The 22,860-nt window shown below is 39.4% G+C and overlaps 1 protein-coding gene across 6 annotated transcripts; it reads right to left on the bottom strand.

Moving 5' to 3' along the window:
• Positions 1-3,518: 3,518 nt before the first annotated feature.
• Positions 3,519-9,252, bottom strand: LOC112285408 (ankyrin repeat domain-containing protein 2A). 6 transcript variants are annotated; one of them, XR_016504399.1, is made up of 10 exons: positions 9,106-9,252; positions 7,898-8,043; positions 6,813-7,022; positions 6,322-6,470; positions 5,979-6,156; positions 5,592-5,684; positions 5,102-5,241; positions 4,737-4,853; positions 4,264-4,300; positions 3,519-4,041 (listed from the first exon to the last, which is right to left on the bottom strand). XR_016504399.1 is itself a non-coding variant. In XM_090252345.1 (10 exons), exons 1-8 carry the CDS (start codon positions 9,119-9,121, stop codon positions 4,754-4,756), a joined length of 1,032 nt encoding a protein of 343 aa, XP_090108471.1. In that variant the 5' UTR covers positions 9,122-9,252; the 3' UTR covers positions 3,519-4,041; positions 4,264-4,290; positions 4,737-4,753. The 6 variants fall into 6 exon arrangements, 4 of the variants coding, with proteins under 4 accessions (XP_090108471.1, XP_090108469.1, XP_090108470.1 ...); XM_090252345.1 differs by having other exon boundaries at positions 4,264-4,290; XM_090252343.1 differs by lacking the exon at positions 3,519-4,041 and having other exon boundaries at positions 4,101-4,300.
• Between the last annotated feature and the right edge of the window lie 13,608 nt (positions 9,253-22,860).

Raw genomic sequence — 22,860 nt, 5'->3', positions numbered from 1 at the left:
AAAAAATAATTAAAGTTTGTTAAGACATTTAAAGATGTACTAAAGTCAATAAATAAATAAATATAAATATAAATATAAATTAATAATATTTATCTAATTAAAACTTCTAAGAAAACAATATTCAATGTAGAATTTAAATTTTCATTTCTAGGAAGAAGAACATTGATAGAATGGGAGGAAGTGCATCAAGAGAGTGCTACATAAAGTTGACCATGGAAAAAAATAGGTTTTTGTAGATTTAAACCAACATGCGTCACCAATTGTCCTTGAGATTTATTTATTGTTTTGCAAATGCAAGACAAATTGGAAATTCTTTACTCTTTAGAATAAACAAAAGATCTTTTGTTGTAGAAGTTAATGTAATCCTTAGAATAAATACCAAGTTTTCAGCAAATTTTCCTCTAAGAATTCTTGCTTCAAGAACTCAATCCATTAGTTGTATAATTACTAATTGGATTCCATTGCAAATATCTAGATGAACCTATGTCATTGTCATAGAAAGTATGACTCTAATGAATCTATTTATATAAGTCACAGAATATTTTTTAAATTCAAATACAATATAATACAAATAAAAAGAAATAAAATACACAATGGAGCTTTTAGGTATGAAGTAGGATAAGTAAACCCATGCCATTTTCATAGATAATATACAAAAAAAAGTAGTTTAGTTTAAAGAACTACTTGTGAAAATATAAAAAAATATTAAATTATATTAAAAAATCAAATATAAATTTACTTCATTTATAAATTTATGTGTATGTAAATATGCATATAAATAGCTTCATTTATAACAAAGTTTCTATGCATTTTTAGTAGATGAAAGACCAAACAAACAACATTTGGTATTTCTTCATAGATCCGCATGCTAAATAGTCTCCAAATAGCCTTTGGAGCTTCAATGTATCTTACATCCAAATATTGTTTGATCTCGTCTTGTTGGTTTTCAAATTGCATTGTAATGCAATCATGACCCTTATAGATGTATTTGTGGATATACTTGATAGTACAAATAGATGCATATACCACAACATTAATATGACAATTATACTTCTAAGCTATTTTTAGATAAAATGGAATAAAATCCCTATTATCAACAATCATTCCTTGAACTTCAAACATTCTTTTATCATTTCTTCATGAATATTGAGGCTATCCATTGGTAATCATTGTTATTTCTTCCACAAACACCTTTGCATACCTCTTTGTACAATAACTGTCTTCCATGCAAGATGCTTGAGGATATTGCATTCCACATGAACCATGTACCATGAATTATAGAATAACTTCAAATAGTTCTTGGTCGTTGTCTTCATTAGGAAATTTTGTAAAAACCATATGATTTACATCTCTAGTGCATCTAATCTTCTTTTTTCTATCCAAAAAAAATCAAGATGTGTATATGAGTAAGTTTCTCTTTTTAAACTCAACGATATAAACATATGTAACAACATGACCAAAGATAATTCCTTTCTTTATATCTTCCATAATTACATGTCTCTTGAGCTCAAATACATGGGCATCCAAATCTAGCCACTCACTTGCTCATTGTCCTTGAAGCAATTCATTCTAGATTTTGGCCCATCTTAGATTTTTTGTCACTATCATAAAAATATCAAGATGCTTATAAAACCTTGTAATTGCCATAGAATCTTGAAGTATTTCTATCATATGTCTTGTACTTCCAATATGTGATGATAGAAGTAAGATCTTGCATCCTAAATTATTTAATTCATATTGTCTTTCTTCATGCCCAATACTTTGATGAGTTACAACAACTACTAATCCTTGGTATAAATCAGCACATAGATTTCTTTGATTGTAACGTAGATATTGCAAATAAGATTGCTCAGTTGTTGCCCATCCATCAACCATAAATTCTTGTAATAGCTTTCTTCTACAAAAAAATGTGGAATATTTGTTAGGCCTTAAAAAAAGTCGATAAGCAAAATAATCCATTTGTGTAAGGTTGTTGTCTCTCTAATCTTCTTGTCTATCACCTTTTTTTTCTTCAGCAATATCTATCACTACATTTTGCATTTTTAGGTCAAGATGCCATTCAAGGATTTCATGCAAAAAAAATAGAACATAATGAAGGAGCAAATGAGCTAGATGAGCTTCATGAATCATTTCTAATAATCCATTATTATGTAGGCAAATAATAATATCACAAAGTGCATTATATTCCAATCCATCTCCAAGTAATACTATAGCAATTCCTTCAAAAGTGGTAGAAAGATTATATTGATGTCTATTGCTCTCATTCATGAAGTGCAAAGAAACAACAAGATCAACTTCTACGACTCCTTCATTATGGGCCTAAGATAGTATTTCATGTACCTATCTATATAATCCAATAAATGGATTATTCCCCCTCAAAACTTCTCCAATTTTTTACATAATTTGGCTAAATAAATTACAATTACATCTCATTCTTCTATCTTGTACAAATGATGCATCATAGATATAGAGTTGTGCATAAGTTGGATCATTACCTTCTTCTCGTAACAATGTTGTTGCTATATAGCACAATTCTCCATTTATTCTAAAATTATATAGAACATTTCTTTGAAGCACAAATCAATCAATATTTGCACCTAAGGACATAAACAAATCAATGTATTTCATTACAATGAAGGCACAAATCTAGGAAAGATAAATGATTTGTGCCTTTGTTGTAATGAATTGCATTAATTTTTGGACAACAATTCTTGTTGTAGTTGACAATACTCATAAAATTCCAATAAAACTTTGTTGCTAAAGAATTTTGTTTACAATGAAGATATAATATAAAATGTAATATAATAATTTTAATATGAAAACTATAAAAATTATAAATATAATTATAAAGATAAAAACTATTAATATAAAATAATAAAATGACTTTATTTCTTATAAAATCCCTATATAAACATGTATTTAACAATGATATCCTAGCTTCTCTTATAGAGGAGAGAAAGATGATAATCAAAGGATGCAAAATGTGTGCAATGTAGAATCAAAAAAATCAAGCACAAAATTCTTCTATTTATGGTTCTTTTACAAAAGACTGGTGAAAAGTTATGATTTTTCCTTTTTAGTCTTCATGCCTACACTCCAAAGTATTAAAAAACAATAATTGCTCAAATTTTCCTCCCAATGGACTTTGCAATTTAATTAAGCTTTCCATTACTAGCAACTTGTCATTTATAAAATATGATTTCAACATGAATAAAAGTAAACTTGATGTGGCTGGAGTAAGTGAACTTTGATTGTCATAAAAATATTGCAAATAAATTCATTTGCTTGGTTTTGAGCAAGACAGCCCAAAATATCCAACCTACAATAAAACTTGATGTCGATCATTATAAAGTCAGAGAGTTTTTATTTTTATTTTCTTTTATAATAAAATGAATTTAAGTTGTAAAATGAATATCAATGTTGATTGATCGTAATAAATGAGCATCGTTGCTTACTCCTACTCAATGAATTTTGTATAATTTCTTTACATTGCAACGTAAAGCACAATGAAAATTCAATTAATTGTGCAATTCCTGTAAAACTCTGCATTGTATAACTTTGCCCAAAAGAAGCTTATAAACCATGTACTCATACAAGACGAATACAATGGATGATCCCTTGACCATGAGATGGCGTGATGCGAAAAACAGCGCACCAGCACTTGACCTGTCCTACAAATCTAGCAAAGCTTCCATGCTCAAAAACAAATCCTCAAAAACAGCATCCATCACCAACATCCATCACCCAATGCTATATCCTCCATCTTTCCGCCAAACCAAGGATCTACTCACAAATCCACGATGGAATATTAACTCTCCAAGTCCAACGACAACCATTCCCTGCTCCCAGCGGCATAAACTTCAGGATCATCGAACGTTCATGGTGAGGAACCGCACTGGATCTTTCTCCGGCCTAGCTTCCAATTATAAAGAAATACACTGCCACCATTTGCCTCAATGCTTTGCCACACGACCATATACGACGACGTCAAGCCAACCGGACGCTTAAGCTCGATATCGACGTATACAGCTCTCTATCCACCTGCAATGAGTAGCAACCACCACCTGCTTTCCCATTCACTCATCACTTGAGAAAAAGAATGCAGAGGAATGCAAAAGAATATTTTCCACCAAATCAGAGCTCCACACAAAAAACCACGCTCAAGGAATATTAATACTCCAAGTCCGACCACAACCATTTCCCACACCCAGCGTAACCAGCTTAAAGATCATCAACGGTTCATGGTGAGGGACCGCGATGGACCTTTCCCCGACCTCGCTCTGAACAGCCCTGCAACACACTGCAACCATTCGCCTTAATGTTTTGCCACACGACCATACACGCCAATGTTAAGCCAAAAAGCTAGCACGACGCAACACTGTGGGGCATCTATGAAGGCATACCCTTCAATCACCCATACCCTCACGAAAATTCTCGATTGTGACGCCTTAAACCGATGTTCAAGAAAACATACATACACACAGTGCGCGGACGGGCCACAGGATGCGACCGTGACAAAACCTACACGACTCAGATAGACGCTCTAACAAAAATCACAACTACAGCTGCGCAACGTCATACTCCGCACAGCACTACGAACTACACCTTACGCCCTGCAAAGAACTCTACGATCGTTACGACATGGTATCCAACCACAATGGTCTCCACTCTCGTTGCCCGAGAATCGACTACACTGTGCCCCTGACGTTGCTCGTAGCGGCCTCCGCACAGCTCACCATCATCGTCCACCAATTTACAGGAAAGCGTCCTTCTCCAACAGCTGCAGAACCTTGTCCTGGTTGTTCAGCTTTGCCACGTCGATTGGCGTCTTCCCGTCCAAATTTTGCAAAGTCCTGCACAACCAACGCCCAACTCTCTCAGCCTACGTCCCACCCCTTGCAATGCGCTTCAAAACAACTCCTGTTCATACGCTCCACCCCAACCAACCCATCAACCATCGCAACCCGCCCTCGCCCCACGCGTCAACGTCGCACCCGTGGGGGCGGACGCCTGCCCCTCACAAACGCCGCGCTACGCATTCGCGTGCTCTGCACCACTGTGCGCGGTAGAACCCATATCATCTGAGCAATCGAAATCTTACACAGCAGCGCCGTTCTTCAGGAGCAGCTCAACGCATTCCGCACGACCGTAACCGGCAGCATAGTGCAGGGCTGTGTTGTTGTTCTTGTCCAGCGCATCCGCTGCCGCTCCGGCTTCCAGCAACGCCTCCGCGCATTTCACCTGCAACATTCCAACCCTCCCAGGTTACTCCGCTGCCCTGCCCAACGTGCCGCACCCAAAACAATGCCATGCCCGCCAGCCCATTCCAACCACTTCGCACACTAGTCGACCCCACCCTCTCCCGCACTTCCCGGGGCAGGGGACCTCCATTCACCACACACCCTCACTCCACACAAACACCAATCGCCCTTCTACTCCAGACACGCAATCCACACAAAACGCTCGCCCACGCCTCCTTCCAGCTGTGCCTGCACGCCACTTCTCAGCATCCGGACATGCCCTCCCCTCCCCCACCTAAACAGCAGCAGCAACAACAACAAACGCAGCGGGGTTGGCATAAATGTGCGCACCTCTCCATAACCGCACGCGAAGTGCAACGCAGTCCTGCCCTCCGCATCCTTCTCGTCCTTGTCTGCACCGTCTCGTAGAAGAATTTTCAGACCCTGCCCACACATTCCCACCACCAAAAACAATCCGTCACTCCTCCCGACCTTCATCGCATACACCCCACGACATAACCACACCAGCGCCCTTCGCCCAACCCACTCTTGCTCCCTGCCACCATCAACCATCCAGAATCGACACCCAAGATGCCTCCCTCCTCTAGCTCTGCCCCCCTGCGACCCCAGTCACCACTACACGACACAACCGAGCAACCCCACGCCAACAGTGGCTCAGGGAACGTGCTCATAACGTCAACGACTCCTGGCGCCGACCCCCCCCCCCGCCCCCAATACCTCCACGTCACCGGTGCTGGCGGTGTGATGTACGGTCAATTCATCGTCCTCCTCCTCACCCTCTTCCTCCTCTTCATCATTCGCCGACTCCCCAGGAATTTGAAGCCCGTCCGCTCCCGGCACACCCACGCCCATGGCTTGCCCGAGCCTGCTCAGGACTGCGGGGTCGTTCCAGTACCTGCAACCAAACATCCCAGTACCTCTCAGACTCTCCCATCGCCCTCCCAACCGCCCGCCTCTCGCATTGACTCACAAACACGCTCCATTCGCCCAACCACCACAACAAAATTAAATCAATCAATGCATAATACAACCAAACAAACACTAACATCCCACAACTGACTTCATCATCGCAGCAGGGCCGCCGGTCTCGATCTCCTCCAGCACCGGCTTCAGGGTCGGATCCTCTCGTACCGCTGCCATGCGCTGCTCCAGCTGCTCCTTGTGCGCGGGGTTCGTCAGGTTCGACAGCATGCCCGACATTGCGGGGTCCTGCAATCCACGCGTGTCCGTACTGGTGAGACTTCCCCCGTCTACTGTTCCTCCGACACTGCAATCCCAGCAATCTCCCATTCGCTACCATTCATCTCACTCAAGGACGGACACGCCCCCAAAGGTCTCCGAGGACTACCACCATGCACTGGACATCCCCCTACAAGACCACTCACAAAACGTGCCGCCGGGCCCCGTCCCCCTCGCATACCTACCATGCCCGAGCCCCTCCTCTACTACCACCTTTCACCTACGCCACCACTCTAACCGCACACATCCGTATACACTTCCTACCCCCTTCCCTGCTCCACCAACCACCCCACCCAACGAACGCTACCGCACCTGCATCAGGGCGTTGCCGAGCCGTTCTGCCATGGTCATGAACTGAGGATTTTGCATCACTTGTTGCATCGCGTTGATGTACTGGTTCGGGTCCAACTGGGGAGCCCCCCCGCTTCCAGCACTCTGCACGCTGCTCTGCAGCTGCTGGGCCATCTGGGTGAATGCGGGATCTTTAGCGATCTGCTCCGCCATCTCCTTGATGCTGGGATCCTGAACACCACCACACACACACTGTCAGCAACGCGTTGCCCACTTCCAAAATACGTCCCATCACCCCCTCACGAACAAACCGCATCACACGGAAACGGCACAACGCCTGCGTCAACACACCACCACCACCACGTCTCCTTCACAATTCCATTGCCAACTCCTAACGTGGACTCAGTACACATGTCCACACCGTCCAAGCGCTCGGCAGCGGCAGCGATATGAGCAACCGTGTTCCGGCAACCCGCACGTTCCTCGACAAGCAACTCTAGCCTCCAGTCCCCCCCTCGATGCCTCGTCACGAATAATTCGTCATTCCATGAGCATCGTCGTTGTCAACCCACTGGCTCCTGACTTCAGCTCAACAGTGCACCCCACACACCACCCAACGACTTCAACCTCTCCTGCAATCCCCTACATGACACCCGTGCGCCATTCCGTGTTTCGTTCCCACTCTTCTCACCACGGACGCGTCGCACTCCTGTCCATGCCGGATCCCACATCTCGTTCCGCGCATCGCTTCCATCCCTGCTAAACTCGCTCACTACGCCTCCGTCCACACCCTCGCAACCACATTGTGCGGCTCTGATGCCCGCCACAAAACCATGCCCATGCCCATGCCCAGCCCAACACACACCCCGCACCCCTGTCCACTCCACGACTCCCAAGCTTCGGACTCCACAACCGGCCTCACAATCCCCCGTCTCACATTAACGCGCCCTGTCATGCTGACCCCTGACTGCCACCGACAACATCACCATCCCACAACCAGGGACTGTGCGACCACAACGGAGGACGACCCTCCCTCGACACCACGGCCACGGCCGTCAACCCCACCACAAACACGCGACAGCAAGGTGCAGTAGGATGGGACGTACGTTCAACAGCCCAGACATGGCTGAAAAATCGAATGGGTTGGCTCCTCCCTCCTCGCCACCGACTCCAGCGCCCGATGCGCCCGCAGCTTTCTCCTCAGCACCCGCCGCGGCCGGAGCCTTCTTCTCTTCCACATCTCCAACCTTATCTGCAACCCACAATCCATCAAACTAATGCCATGTCCACCGACCACCCCTCCCCGCAATCATCATCGTCACCATCATCTCTCTCCCATGCCAGCTCTGCTGTAGCCACCAACGACCTCGCACACCGACACGGAGATAACCCCTCCGCGTCCACATGCCCTAAATTTGCACCACTTCGACACCGCGATGGACAATTTGCCCCCTCCCCTCACCATACCGCATCCTCCCCACCACTGACCTAATCCTCGCCCTCGCTCACCGCAACTGCTCCCGAATTCCCGACTCAGCTAGATTTCTGCACCCACGTTGAAGGACTAACGCATCACTGCTAACATGGGTCCGGCCACCCCACGCGACCGTGCTGCACACGTCACACTCCATTGCGCAATTACGCTGGGCGGAACCACCCGCCCGGTTCCGCCCACCGCTGCTGCTGATCCTACCACTAAAGATGCGCTCTTCGCCAGCCCCCTCCCCCCCCCCCCCAACCAGTCACGGGCACCCACGAACAAAGAAATCTTGCGAGACCTAGCCACGACCTCCGATCCTCACAAACGACCACACGCTCGCCTTCCACCGGTGGAATCGCGCGGCGCTTTCATTCTCCCTTTCCGCTACACAAACCCACCTCCCCAAGATTCGCACACAACCGCTGCGCTGCGCAGCGCGCGTTCGCCGCACCATCGACCGATCACAACTCCTCGCACCCGGTCAAAATAGCTCGCGCAGATTCACTAACCAACCCTCCGCACGACGCCTCATCCGCAAACACTGCCCGCGACAACCCTGATGCGCACCGGAAGACCTCTCTCAGCCACCGCCTTTGCCTCCTCCGCCCCATCAAACATACCACAAGCGCCCGGAGACCGTAGGATCCCAGTCGTTGTGGCACACCCGGTGCACGGGGCGGGACCACCGGCGACACCATCCCGGCCACAAACACTCTCCACGATTCCAGACCTCAACCCAGCTCCCCTCCTCGCACCAAACACGACCCCCAACTCCCCCAACGACCCGCACGCCACCACCCAACCAAGCCACACATTTCGAGCGGAAGTACTTACCAGCGGGGGCGGCCATGGTGCCAGACGGAGCACAAGTGACACCTGCGCGCTACTGCAAGGGATGAGAATCCGGGAGACAACGCAAACGCAAACGCGCACCACGAGCAGCAGGGGTGGATATGAAGAGAGATGAGATGGGAGCTGCGAGATGAGAGAAACGGACAAGTCATAAGGCCTCACACCTCTTAACTCCGCCTTCCATCCTTCGGATGCTATCCTCTACTGGCGATTGCCGGTCGCCGCTCCAGCTGCTCCTTCCCCAAACATTTGTTTCCATTCGGTGGTGCATGGCATGAGTTCTTCAGGCCGGGGTCCGCATCGGGCGAGGTTGTTGTGGAGTGGTCGGAGTTGATTTCATTGGTGGATTTGTTCTATTTATTATATTTTCGATTGTAATGTGCCTTGTCACTCTGGCGACCGGTGGGCGAAGCAAGAAACTGGATGTTCGAGTGGGTGAATTTGAGTGATGGCTGTGTGACCAGCAGTCGCAGCGGAACATTATCTTGACGAAATCTTGAATGATTCTTGAAGCCTATAATGTGCCCGGAATGTTCCCTCGGTCAGGCAATGAATTTTGTGTAGCTGGCTCAAATGTCTAGTGTTTGGTGTGCACTGCATCACACCTGCCTGTCGTGTATGCCATTACTGGCTTAGTTCCATCGTCCAACCTATCGACTTTGCTTTTTAGGAGATGGGCTGACATATGTTAATACTTTTGACCTAATAATAGTCATTTTTAATGGAATCTGGACTGATGGGGTGTGAGTTTTTAATAATTTTTTATTTTATATATATATACGTATTTTTCACTGCATTAAATTTCTTAAAAGATTTAATTTGATATTTTCTAAAAGCTTGAATAGAATCTAAAGTAATTTTTTGAGTTGACTTTATTCTTGTGTTTTTTTAATTAATTTTAGATTTCAAATATTTGGATTTTGGGTGATTTTATTCCTACAATAAAAAAATCTTCAAAAAATACAAATTTTTATGCATCTTCCAAATTATCCTTGATTTGATTCTTTCTTTGTTTTTTTATTGGTATGAAAAGTATATAATTTTTTTTATTTTTTATGTACATTAGATTTTTAATATTCTTTAAATTTAATTTTATATATTATTATACTTTTATCATTCTTCTTTTGCATTTTGTTTTTATTTTAACTCTTTGGAAGATTTGTGATTTATTACATAATGTATGAATAGTTTTCTATATATCTCATTATTATATAAAAAGGAAGATATGCCCATATCTTATCCAATAACATCTTGTTTTTATTTGATTTATATTATAGATTATTAAAATAAAACAAATTCATATTATAAGATGATTTTCATAGATTGATATTTTAGGATTAAATTATTAGTTTAATCACTAAATTATTAAATAAATATTTTCTTTATTTTATATATTTTTAAATCTTCTTTTCAAATAGAGTAGATTTACTCATGTAAATTTTATATAATTGATTAGTATTGTAAATTTATCAATTAAAATATTTTAAAAAAACAAACTTATATTTGTTTATAGGATATTCTATTTTAAATCTTGAAATAAGCATGCTTGATGTGTTTTTCTAGTCTTATGTTAGAATTTTATTATAATGCAAAGATGTTAGAATTTTATTATAATGCAAAGTGACTCAATGGTGGCAAAGATCTTAAATACAAAATTCGGAGTAAAAACATTTAACAAGAATAAATTTTTCATTTTAAAAGTTAAAAGATCTACTTGTACAATTAAGATTGCAATAATATTTGGAAAAAGAATATGCACCTTAAAATAATATGGAGGGAAGAAATTAACCTAGGAGATATGAATATAATTATTTTTAGTGTTCTAAATAAAATATTATATAATATAATAGATAGAAAGTTAATACCAAAGCTTTAGAAAATAACTATGAAGTATATAAATAACAAAATCTTTAATAAATCAACCTTTCTTAAAGAAATAATTATAGACATTGTAGATAAAGGAGAATGCAAAGGTTTTGAGTTATTTATTTATCTTTAGCAAGATCTTTTATTAATTGAAAAATATAAATATCAAATTAATAGATGAAACTAAAGCTTTATTGCTATTATCTTTGTTACTTCTAATATTTAAGTATTTATAGAAAAAGTTCAATGATAGTCATAATATTGAAAAATTTTAATCAAAATTTAGAGATAGATTTGATAAATCAAAGATCAAGTATTATAAATTTTGATAATTAGTACATTACAAGAAAATTTAATTTTAAAATATTATAGTAATATTAATCATAATAATAATATTCTAAAATAATTAAAATTATATATTCAAAAAAATAAAAATATATTTATTGAAAATATATAAAATAATAAATTTTAAGATACATAGATCTTTGATTTTGATTACTTATTTTATATATATCCATGAAAGAATTGGTTTTATACTTAATTTTATATAAAATTAGAATTAATTTAATAAAAAAATAATACAACATATATAAATATGAAAATGGCATTGTTTGTTTTAAAAGTCATAATATAAATGGAAGAATTTTAATTGATGTTTGGTATGTTTTTGATATACAAAAGGATTTTAATTTTTTAGTTGCAGTAGACTTAATTAGTTATAAATAGATAAAAATGAATATAAATTTTAAGTTTTTTAAAAGTATGATTGTCGTTTTACTTATTCTACAATTATTTTCAGAATAAACATGTATAGGAGAATTCGAACACAGGGAAAGACTAAGTGCATGAGTTTTACTTGTTAGGGTTACACAATTAACTGTATTCCAAACCACTAAAACACCAAGAAACATTACAATGCTTTCTCTCAATAACAATACTCCTTCATCAACTGATAACAATAATATGCAACCCTGCACTCTCAAAAGACAGCTCAAAACACATAATTTCTTCTAACACCAGAAATAACAGACTTTACTCCAACCAATTTGAACTCACATAATGTCACGGACATACATATAATTACCTATATGAATAGATAAAAGTATGTAAAAGTAGATAAAAATAGGTTAATTGTGTAATATCTTCTAGAGAAGCTTCTTAGAAGCTTCATAGACGCTGCTTTGACTTTATAGGAGTCTATAGTTGACTTTTAGGTTAGAAACTTGGTCAACAAGTTAGCCATGTGCCACACATGTTGGAAGCTTAAAGAACAAGCTAACTACGTGGTCCATCCATAGAAAACTTGCCTTGCAAGCAAAGGCATGTGGCCTAGAAAGTCAACATATATTGGAGGTCTTATAGAACATCGCCACGTGGCTTCTAGTTAGATAGTATATATAGAGGCAAGAGTGAAGCCCTCTTCACTCTTGTCAACTCCTTTCTTGCTTCTAGTCTAGTTTCAAGGGTCTCTAGTTTTCTTGTATTTTGGCAATAGCCATTCCAGTTTCTTTCTTAATATACATATTTCTATTTTGTCCTATTTCTTTTTGAGAAAAGTCTCACTTACTCTTTAGCTTTCATCAAGTTCTTGTCCTTGACAGATTGACAAGAGTACACTTACAATATCAGAGCTTTGTCTTTTCTTGATTAAGAGTGGATTACCCCTTTTTCTTGATAAGACATAAGCGCATTAGAAGTTGCGGATTACCCTCTTTTAAACTGATATTGTCTTAGTATTTTCTTTGTTATCAATTCCTCTCTTCTATTTTGAGCGTTATTAGACATCTTCTCTTTTCTAAGTGCTACTATGGCAGAGCTTGTTGAAATGAAGAGTGCAATGGCACAGATGCAAGAACAATTGAGGGAGTTAATGCTTGCGATGCATCAACTCAATTTACCACCACAAGGAGCAACAAGAATGGTAGGAAGTGAAGATATAGAGATGATTGGGGCTGCTTCAACATCTGCACCAAACCATGTCCCTTCTCCCAGAATGGAACACCCTTCGAGTGTTAGAGAACCGAGAGTTGCCTTGCCCGAGAAGTTTGATGGTACCAGATCCAAGTTTCGAGGATTCATCAATCAGGTCCAACTAGTGATTGAACTTCAATCCCAGAGCTATCCAACTCCAGGGTCACAAGTTAGATTCATTGGTACACTTCTTTCAGGTTCAGCATTGTCATGGTTTTCATCTTTTCTTGAACGACGAGATCCAATATTGGATAATCTGGAGGCTTTTTTGGCGGAGTTTCGATCCATGTTTGGAGAACATGATGCAATTCGTGTTGCAACCAACAAGATCCGTATTTTGCGACAAGGCAATCGATCAGTAACATTATATGCTTCGCAATTTCGACAACTTGCAACTGATATCAAGTGGGATGATGCCGCACTTGTGAGTCAATTTCTCTACGGATTACAATATGAGGTAAAGAAATTGATGCTTAATTTACCTGATCCTCAAACATTGAGTCAAGCAATTGACTTTGCTGTGAAGTGCGACAATCGACTTTTTGAATTTCGATCCGAGAGTCGCACAAGTGGGCCTCAATGTTACTACAATTCAATAGCAACACCGACGTCTCCTCAACACATACCTTCAGAAGTAGAGGATATGCAAATTGATGCGGTACGTTTCAAACCTCTTACTGAGCAAGAAAAGTCTCGTCGTCGACAAGAAGGATTGTGCTTATATTGTGGAGAACCTAAGCACACTGCTCAACATTGTCCAAAGAAGCGACGCAACTACAAAATGAGGAGTACGGCTGTCAAAGAAGACAGTATGTCGGAAAACGAGTACGTCCAGCTACAATAGGGACCGTGCGGCTGGAATCTTGTACAACTTCTAATGAAGGTCCTATCCTCTCCTCAGAACCATCTCCTTGTTTTATAATAGATGTGCGTTTAGGACCTAATAATTACAAAGCCTCTGCCTTGGTAGATTCAGGAGCCTCATCTTGTTTTTTAGATGAAGAATTTGCTAGATGTCATAGAATATCATTAATACAAAAAACTAAACCTGTACACGTAGAAGTCATAGATGGTCGTCCGTTGTCTTCTGGAGATGTAACTCACGAAACACTTCCTGTAGATGTAGTAATAAATGGTCATAGTAGTTGCGTAATTTTTAATATAATTAGATCTCCCTCTAATCCAGTTATTTTAGGCTTATCATGGTTAGAAAAGTATAATCCTCGAATAGATTGGATTTCTCGTAAACTTGATTTTCCTCAGAGCATTAGTAACAGTTCTATTAATCAAGTAAAAAACCATGAGTCTAGTATAGTAAAATCCGCACTTATAGGTGCAAAAGCATTTATACACGCAGCAAAAGAAGGATCAACTTTTGCTATTTATGCTGCACCTATTTCTGAAAGCGTAAAGACTTCAAGTGGCATTCCAAGTCAATATCAGGATTATCAAGACGTTTTTGAGAAAAAGAATGCAGATATTCTTCCTGAGCATCGCCTATACGATTGTTCAATCGATCTCAAGGAAGGAACTCTGCCACCATTTGGACCAATTTACAGTTTATCGCAAGATGAGTTGGCTGAACTCAAGACATATATTGATGAGAATTTAGCAAAGAATTTCATACGCCATTCAAAATCTCCAGCAGGAGCTCCAATTTTATTCGTAAAGAAAAAAGATGGATCTTTACGAATGTGTGTTGACTATCGAGGACTCAACAAGATCACAATCAAGAACAGGTATCCATTACCTTTGATATCAGGACTCCTTGACCAGTTAAATCAAGCTAAGATCTATACAAAAATAGATCTAAGAGGAGCATATAATCTAGTACGGATCAAAGAAGGAGATGAATGGAAGACTGCGTTTCGAACCAGGTACGGGCATTTTGAATATAATGTCATGCCTTTTGGACTCACGAATGCACTAGCTGCTTTTCAACATCTCATGAATGATGTATTTCGTGAATTCTTAGACAATTTTGTCGTCTGCTACCTAGACGATATCCTGATTTATTCTAAGAATGTTGAAGAACATGAAATACATGTTCGTTAAGTATTACAAAAACTCAGAGATGCAGGATTGTACGCCAAGATGGAAAAGTGTGTATTTCACACTACTCAAGTTGACTTTTTAGGATACATCATTTCAAATGATGGTCTTATGATGGATTCTAAGAAAGTCCAAACAATCATGGATTGGAAGATTCCAAAGACTGTAAGAGATGTCCAATGTTTCTTGGGATTTGCCAATTACTATCGGATCTTCATCAAAGATTTTTCACGAGTTGCAGCTCCACTTACACGCTTGACTAGTAAAGATAAATTCCAATGGAATTAAGAAGCGGAAGCAGCATTTGAAGCCTTGAAGACATCGTTTGTCTCTGCACCAGTCTTATATCGTGTTGACTTTTCCAAGGTATTTTTTATGGAAACAGACCCATCGGATTTTGCCTTGGGTGCAGTTTTATCACAAATGGGAACAGATGACAAACTTCATCCGATAGATTTTCATTCAAGAAAATTCTCAGTAGCCGAGATCAATTATGAGATTCACGATAAAGAACTTCTTGCAATCGTGGATTCCTTTCAAGAATGACATCATTATTTAGAAGGTGCTTCTAGTCCAGTCACTGTGTATACAGATCACAAGAACCTCGAGTATTTCATGTCAGCACGCGTGTTGAATCGTCGTCAAGCTCGTTGGAGTATGTCTTTGTCAAGATTCGACTTCATTATCACTTATCGGCTAGGAAAACAACAAGGTTTGTCCGATGCCCTGTCTAGACGTTCTTATTTTGCACCAAAAGAAGGAGATGCAGCTTTTGAGCAACAAAGAACGGTCTTCTTGAAACCGGAGCAATTTCATCTCCGAGCAGTGAAATCAACATTGACTGTTGATTCAACTTTTCTCAAGCAAATCCAGTCCAGTATGTCCTCAGACCCTCTTGTTCATGATATCGAGAATAATTCTTCCAAGTCTCATGATTCTTCTAAGTTCGAGTTCAAGAATAATCTATTATATTTTGAAGGACGCCTATATGTTCCAGAAGGAAAAGCACATTTGCGTGTTCTTCAAGCACGTCATGACTTTCCAGCAGCAGGGCACTTTGGATATAATAAGACTTTGGAACTCATATCAAGAGATTTTTGGTGGCCACAAATGTGGAAGTCAGTCAAAGACTTTGTACAATCATGTGATATTTGTTCAAGATCAAAAATTCCTCGACATCGACCTTACGGACTTCTTCAGCCATTACCTATACCAGAACAACCATGGTCTTCTGTTTCTATGGATTTCATCACAGATCTTCCAAACTCAAGATCTTATGATTCTATATTTGTGATAGTAGATCGTTTCACCAAGATGGCACATTTTATGCCATGTACAAAATCTATCACAGGTGAAGAAACAGCTAAGCTTTTCATTGATAATATCTATCGCTATCATGGATTACCTAAAGATATCATATCGGATAGGGGAACTCAATTTGTGTCGAGATTCTGGAGGACTCTTTTCAAGATTTTAAAAGTGGACATAAAGCTATCTTCAGCTTTCCATCCTCAAACTGATGGACAAACAGAGCGCGTAAACCAAGTCTTGGAACAGTATTTAAGGTGTACTATCAACTACCAACAAGATGATTGGACAAACCTTCTGCCATTGGCAGAGTTTGCTTATAATAATACGGTACATTCCTCCACGCAACAAACACCTTTCTTTGCCAATTATGGCTATCATCCACGACTTGATACTTTTGATTTTTCAAAAGTTGATAATCCTGCAGCAGAAGATATGGCAAATCGGTTGTCAGAGTTACATGCAATAATGAAGGCGCAGTTGAAGAAAGCTCAAGAACGACAAAAGATAAATGCAGATGTATATCGTAAAGAGCAACCACAACTCAACGTGGGTGATAAGGTATGGCTACTTCGTCGCAATATCAAGACCACTCGACCTTGTGACAAATTGGACTATCGTAGGCTTGGCCCCTTTTCTGTTTCTGAACAGATCAACCCAGTTGCATATCGGTTACATCTACCGGAGTCAATGAAGATCCATCCTGTATTCCACGTGTCTCTTCTTGAACCATATAAGACAGTGGATATACAAGGAAGAAGACAAATGCCACCGCCTCCTATAGAAGTAGATAATAATGAAGAATTTGAGGTGGAAGAGATATTAGACTCAAGGCGGCGCCGAAATAAGCTGGAATATCTTGTTCATTGATGCGGATATGATATTAGTGAGCGCACATGGGAGCCATCCAGGAATCTAGCAAATGCATCAGCTAAAGTCAAAGTTTTTCATCAACGACATCCATCAAAACCAAGATGAAAACCTCTCTTATAAAAGAGACAAGCTTGAGGCAAGATAACATTCAATTTCCTATCCTTGTTTGTAACTTCTTTGTATTTTGTGACGCTAATTAGATGGAGAGCCAACAACCAGCGGATTCAACTCAAGAACCTTCGTTTGCTGACTTACCGGATAAGACATTGCGATTGTCACAACCTTCAAGACGACGCAACCGAGATGAAGACCCTCAAGAACGACATGTTCTTCCTCGAATAGATGGTGAGATACAACGCGTTTGGTATCACGACCTTGGAAGAGATTCTCGATGTTTGGTGATATTATTGGAGATAAGAACGACTCCTGATGGTGTTTCAAATGTATTATTTGAAGGAAGTTATGAAGGCCTCAACAGTGATCAAATAATAGGGTGGTCTTCTCGCCCTGGAATGGGACACTATCGATGGCTAAGAGGACCCATCAACTATCTTCGAAGAGAACAAAGATCAGAGTATGTAGCAAATATAATTCGCCGCATATTAGATTTTCTCAATATATGATGACCGCTCCTCGTGGAACTCGTCCCTAGAAGGGGGGGTAATGTCACGGACATACATATAATTACCTATATGAATAGATAAAAGTATGTAAAAGTAGATAAAAGTAGGTTAATTGTGTAATATCTTCTAGAGAAGCTTCTTAGAAGCTTTATAGACGCTGCTTTGACTTTATAGGAGTCTATAGTTGACTTTTAGGTTAGAAACTTGGTCAACAAGTTAGCCATGTGCCACACATGTTGGAAGCTTAAAGAACAAGCTAACTACGTGGTCCATCCATAGAAAACTTGCCTTGCAAGCAAAGGCATGTGGCCTAGAAAGTCAACATATATTGGAGGTCTTATAGAACATCGCCACGTGGCTTCTAGTTAGATAGTATATATAGAGGCAAGAGTGAAGCCCTCTTCACTCTTGTCAACTCCTTTCTTGCTTCTAGTCTAGTTTCAAGGGTCTCTAGTTTTCTTGTATTTTGGCAATAGCCATTCCAGTTTCTTTCTTAATATACATATTTCTATTTTGTCCTATTTCTTTTTGAAAAAAGTCTCACTTACTCTTTAGCTTTCATCGAGTTCTTGTCCTTGACACATAATTTTTGTAATCATCAACTTTCTTCATCCAAAACATACACAGCTCTCAATAAAAAATAATCATAATCTTCTAATAATTCCTCATATAATTCAATCACTCAGTATTCCAATTACATAATTAATAACTCATAAATCAATCTCTGATTTATTCCACAGACTCACTTTTCAGTATTCAGAAACTATCCATTATTCTTCAAAAATAAAAAAAAATAAAGACGTAGTACCAAGCTTAACCCTGGCTCATGACTATTACAGTCTGGTTCTCAGACTAACTTCTACAATTCTTATATACTTACTTCCTATTCCCAAATACTAACCGTAATTTTATAATTAACCACTTTTAATAACTAAGTTAATCATCCCTCCTCTTGAACTGACTATTCTATGGACTATTAGTCTATTTTATCAATATCTTACAGAAACAAATTAATATCTATTTTACATAGCTCCACTCCTATCTGTGTAGCGTCCTCGCAAACACACAATTGTTACCTATCTAAAAACTACTTAACAAAACTCTATAAAGTTATTATTTCCTCTGGCCCATTCAATTGATTATTTGTTGCATAATCTAATGTAGATTCTACCGATTTTGATTCTAAATTCAAATCTTCCTCTTCCTCCAATCCATCCATCAACTCCTTCCTCAACTGGTTTGAGAGATCTTCATTATTTTCTCTCAATTCATGGACTTGAACGTCTAGTTTCAAGATCTGGGCATCATGGAGTTCCAACTGATGCTGCTGCTGACTCATCCATTCTAGAACATCTTCAATTAACGCTTGTGACTAGCTCCTCATGATTAACTCTTCCATCAATTTTGCCACCTCAGCTTGTAAAACTTCAATTTTGGACCTCAACTTCTCCGTTTTGCATTTGGATTGATCATTCAATGCCGCTTTTTCTTTCATCAATAACTCTGCCTTGTCTCCTTCTACTTGCAACTGAAATTTGAGTTTCTCCCATTCTAAATCCCATGTCTTGTGATTCTGGATCAATTCGTTCCGTTGTCCTTCCACAATCTATAAGATGTGTTCTGTTTTTTTTTCCGTCCAAGACTCATACTAATGAACCAATTTTTGCTCCAATACCAGCTTGGATTTTCCAATTTCTATAATTGTTTATCTTTGCTCTTCAATTCTTTGATTTTGCTCTAATATCACCTTCTTGCTATCCTCTAAATCCCGTTTGCTACTGCCTTCTACATCCAATGCTTGCACCATACAATGTATTTATGAAATGTGCTTTGATAAAGCATTCTTAAGAAGTATTCCTTTAGACAATCAACTCTATGGAAATGCCAACTGATTAATATTTATCAAAATTGGAGTTTCATTTTCCTCCTCCATCGCTAAACAAATTGGAATCCATTCTGATTCAATAACTGGAACGACCTCTTCTGCCACAAAATGACTTGACTCTCCAATTTTGTCTATTACATCTGCTGTATTGATATTTTGTGCCAACAAATTTTATTCTTTCGGCGAAGGCACTGGCATTGGTATAGGACTTTCTTCTACTGGCAATGTTTGACGCAATTTGTATATAATCACAGTATATACATAATTGGAACAAAACAAATATGTGAACTTTCCCAATTTTTACTTAGCTCCTATCTCCACATGAATACGAGTGGCTATGTATGCTGCCTAGTTAAACACCATCCCTTCAAGTGCCCCGACCGCTGCATACAATAACTGTTTGGATATATATATATATATATATATATATATATATATATATATATATATATATTGGGTGTTGGTACAATCCTAACCGCCTCACTACAAAACGGAACCATTCCACAAGTTCTGGTGAAATTGCCTCAATAGTCCGCCAACCTTGGCTCCTCTCAAAGGCTGACATACCCTCTTGAAATATCTTCTTGGACTAAAGTAGCTTGAGTCATTAATCTCTACCACAATGTCTCCAATGGAGAGAAACATCATCTTTTCCAGGATTGTTCCATCAATCCTAATAATTTATCCTTGTACGACACTCGATCCATCCTCAGGTCATAATTCGTGATATATTCATCCACTAATGATACATTAATTGATGGTATGCAGTCTGACTTGTGCAAAAACTAGAACAACTACTCATTCCAAAAGTCTTTTATTCTTCTCACCATCCAACAGATATCTAACTTCATCGGCTCCATATTGATAACGATTATCACAGAAGGTGGTTTTGATGTACGTCTAGCTCTCATATTTTGGCTACTGTCCTCTTTGTCTATAGCTTGCATCATACTTTCAATTGCCATGATGCTCCCTCTCTCAAACTCTTAACTAGAACTACTACTCTCGAATATACAAGAAACACAAGAAACACAAGAAATAGCAATCTCAGAAAAAAAAAAAAAAAAAAAACCCAAAAACCCAAAAACCCAAAAACGACTCCACAGAATGACCTCTAATTGGTGCCCCACTCTTATTCTCTTGCTACCTGGTGATAATGACAACATGTTATCTATACTGTCCGTTTCTCACCTCCGTCCTATCTGACACATTAGTAGTTACTAACTATCTTTTCAGCCACTTTTACATCCTAATGCACTTATACCATATCTAAGTCTATCTTGAGTCCATTCAAAGTCACCTCCTTCAAAAAAATAAAAACCCGTCCCGAATGTTATGTATTAAATAACTGTTATCGGTTCTTGTTAATGCGAGTACTGAATCAATGGCCCATGAAATCCTCCAATAGAACAGACCCATTCAAAAAACCTTCAATCACCCGATACGACCCATACTAGCGAACTTGAAATTTGCCCAGAAAATGATTAAACCGGCTATCATACAGTAATACTAAATCATTGGGCATAAAATTCTTTAGACGTAGTTTACTATCATAGTAATTCTTTCTCCGTTTTTGAATTGCTTCCATGTTAAAAAGAGCTGTAGTCCGTATTTCATCCAATTCCTTTAATTTTTCCAATCAAGAGTGTAATGACTTGTTGTCACTTAGACATTCATCCAAGGCAATCCGTAAACTTTGAACCTCCAATTCAATAGGTAAAATTGTCTCTTGTCCATAAACTAGTTGGAACGGAGTAGTGTTGGTAGTTACTTTATATGCGATACAATACGCCCACAAAGTCGCAAAGAATTTGATCTCTCTATCGATATGCGCCCCCAAAATTGTCTTAGTTAAGACCTTGCACAAAATTCTATTGGTCTTTTCCGTTTGCTCATTTGCACGACGATGATATGGAGTAGTTTTCTGATGCTTAATTTCATATATATTTGTCAAGGTGGTTATGGTAGCATTTATGAAATGGGTGCCGCGATCACTAACCAATTCTTTCAGATATCCAAATTGAGTTATAATATTCTCGTAAAGAAAAGTAGCCATCGTATTAGCATTATCATGGCAGATAGTAATAGCCTCTGCCTATTTGGTTACATAGTCCGTGGAGACTAACATATACCGCTTCTAGCCAGATTTGATGCTAATGCAATGGGACCGACATAGTCAATACCCCATTTTTCAAACGGTGCCTAAGCCAAGATTGGTACTAATGGCATGGCTGAAAAGCCCGTAGGTTGATCCATTCGTTGACAGAGATCACAACGACAAATAAATTGGTGTGCATCAAAAAACATTGTGAGCCACCAATATTCCGCCATTAAAGCCTTGCGAGTAGTGCTATCTCCCGCAAAATGACAACCACAACTATCCAAATGGCAACCCTCTAGTATTGACTATACTTCACTTAGAAAGATACAGCATCTTAAAATTCCATCTTTGCCTTGTTTATATAAAGCATCGCGAATCATCATGTACGAGGCACTCCTCAGAATGAATCGCTTCTAAAGCTTCTTGGTGAAAGTCAACGAAAAAGTGTGGAAGGTCAAAAATTGAATGATTTTACTATACTCGAGGGAAATCACATCCACCACAAATAATTTGAAGTCGAAAAAAGCATCAAAGATAGGCTCGTTGCCAAGAATATTAGACAACCGAGATAAATGATCAATATTTGCATGTTTTTTTTATGTGGTACAATAATCGTAAAATTGAACTCTTGTAGAAGTAATACTCATTGGGTAATGCATCCACTCAATTGAGGCTTATTAATCATGTATTTAAAGGCATCATGATTCACATAAAATATAAATGGATATCTAAGCAAATAGTGCCAAAATTTTTGAATCGAGTATATCATACCCAATGCTTCGCGTTCAATAGTAGTATAATTGAGTTCGATAGCCATCAATTACTGATTGGCATAATAGATAGGATGATCCAAACCTTGGTCATCCTTCTAACTTAACACCAATCCAATAGTCACATTGGATGCATCAACGTACATATGAAAATGCTCCATCCAACGAGGTGCCACTAATATTGGAACAGAGACCAATTTTGACTTTAATGCCTCAAAGGCCATGGTACACTCCATGGTCCAGAGAGGACTAGTCATATCTCATAGAGGTTTCTTCAGTAAGTTTGTT

The sequence above is a fragment of the Physcomitrium patens genome, chromosome 8 (genome assembly GCF_059467195.1).
Source record: "Physcomitrium patens ecotype Gransden chromosome 8, ASM5946719v1, whole genome shotgun sequence".
Lineage (NCBI taxonomy): Eukaryota > Viridiplantae > Streptophyta > Bryopsida > Funariales > Funariaceae > Physcomitrium > Physcomitrium patens.
The sequence above is the reverse complement of the archived record's forward strand: the minus strand, read 5'-3'. Positions and strand labels throughout refer to the sequence as shown.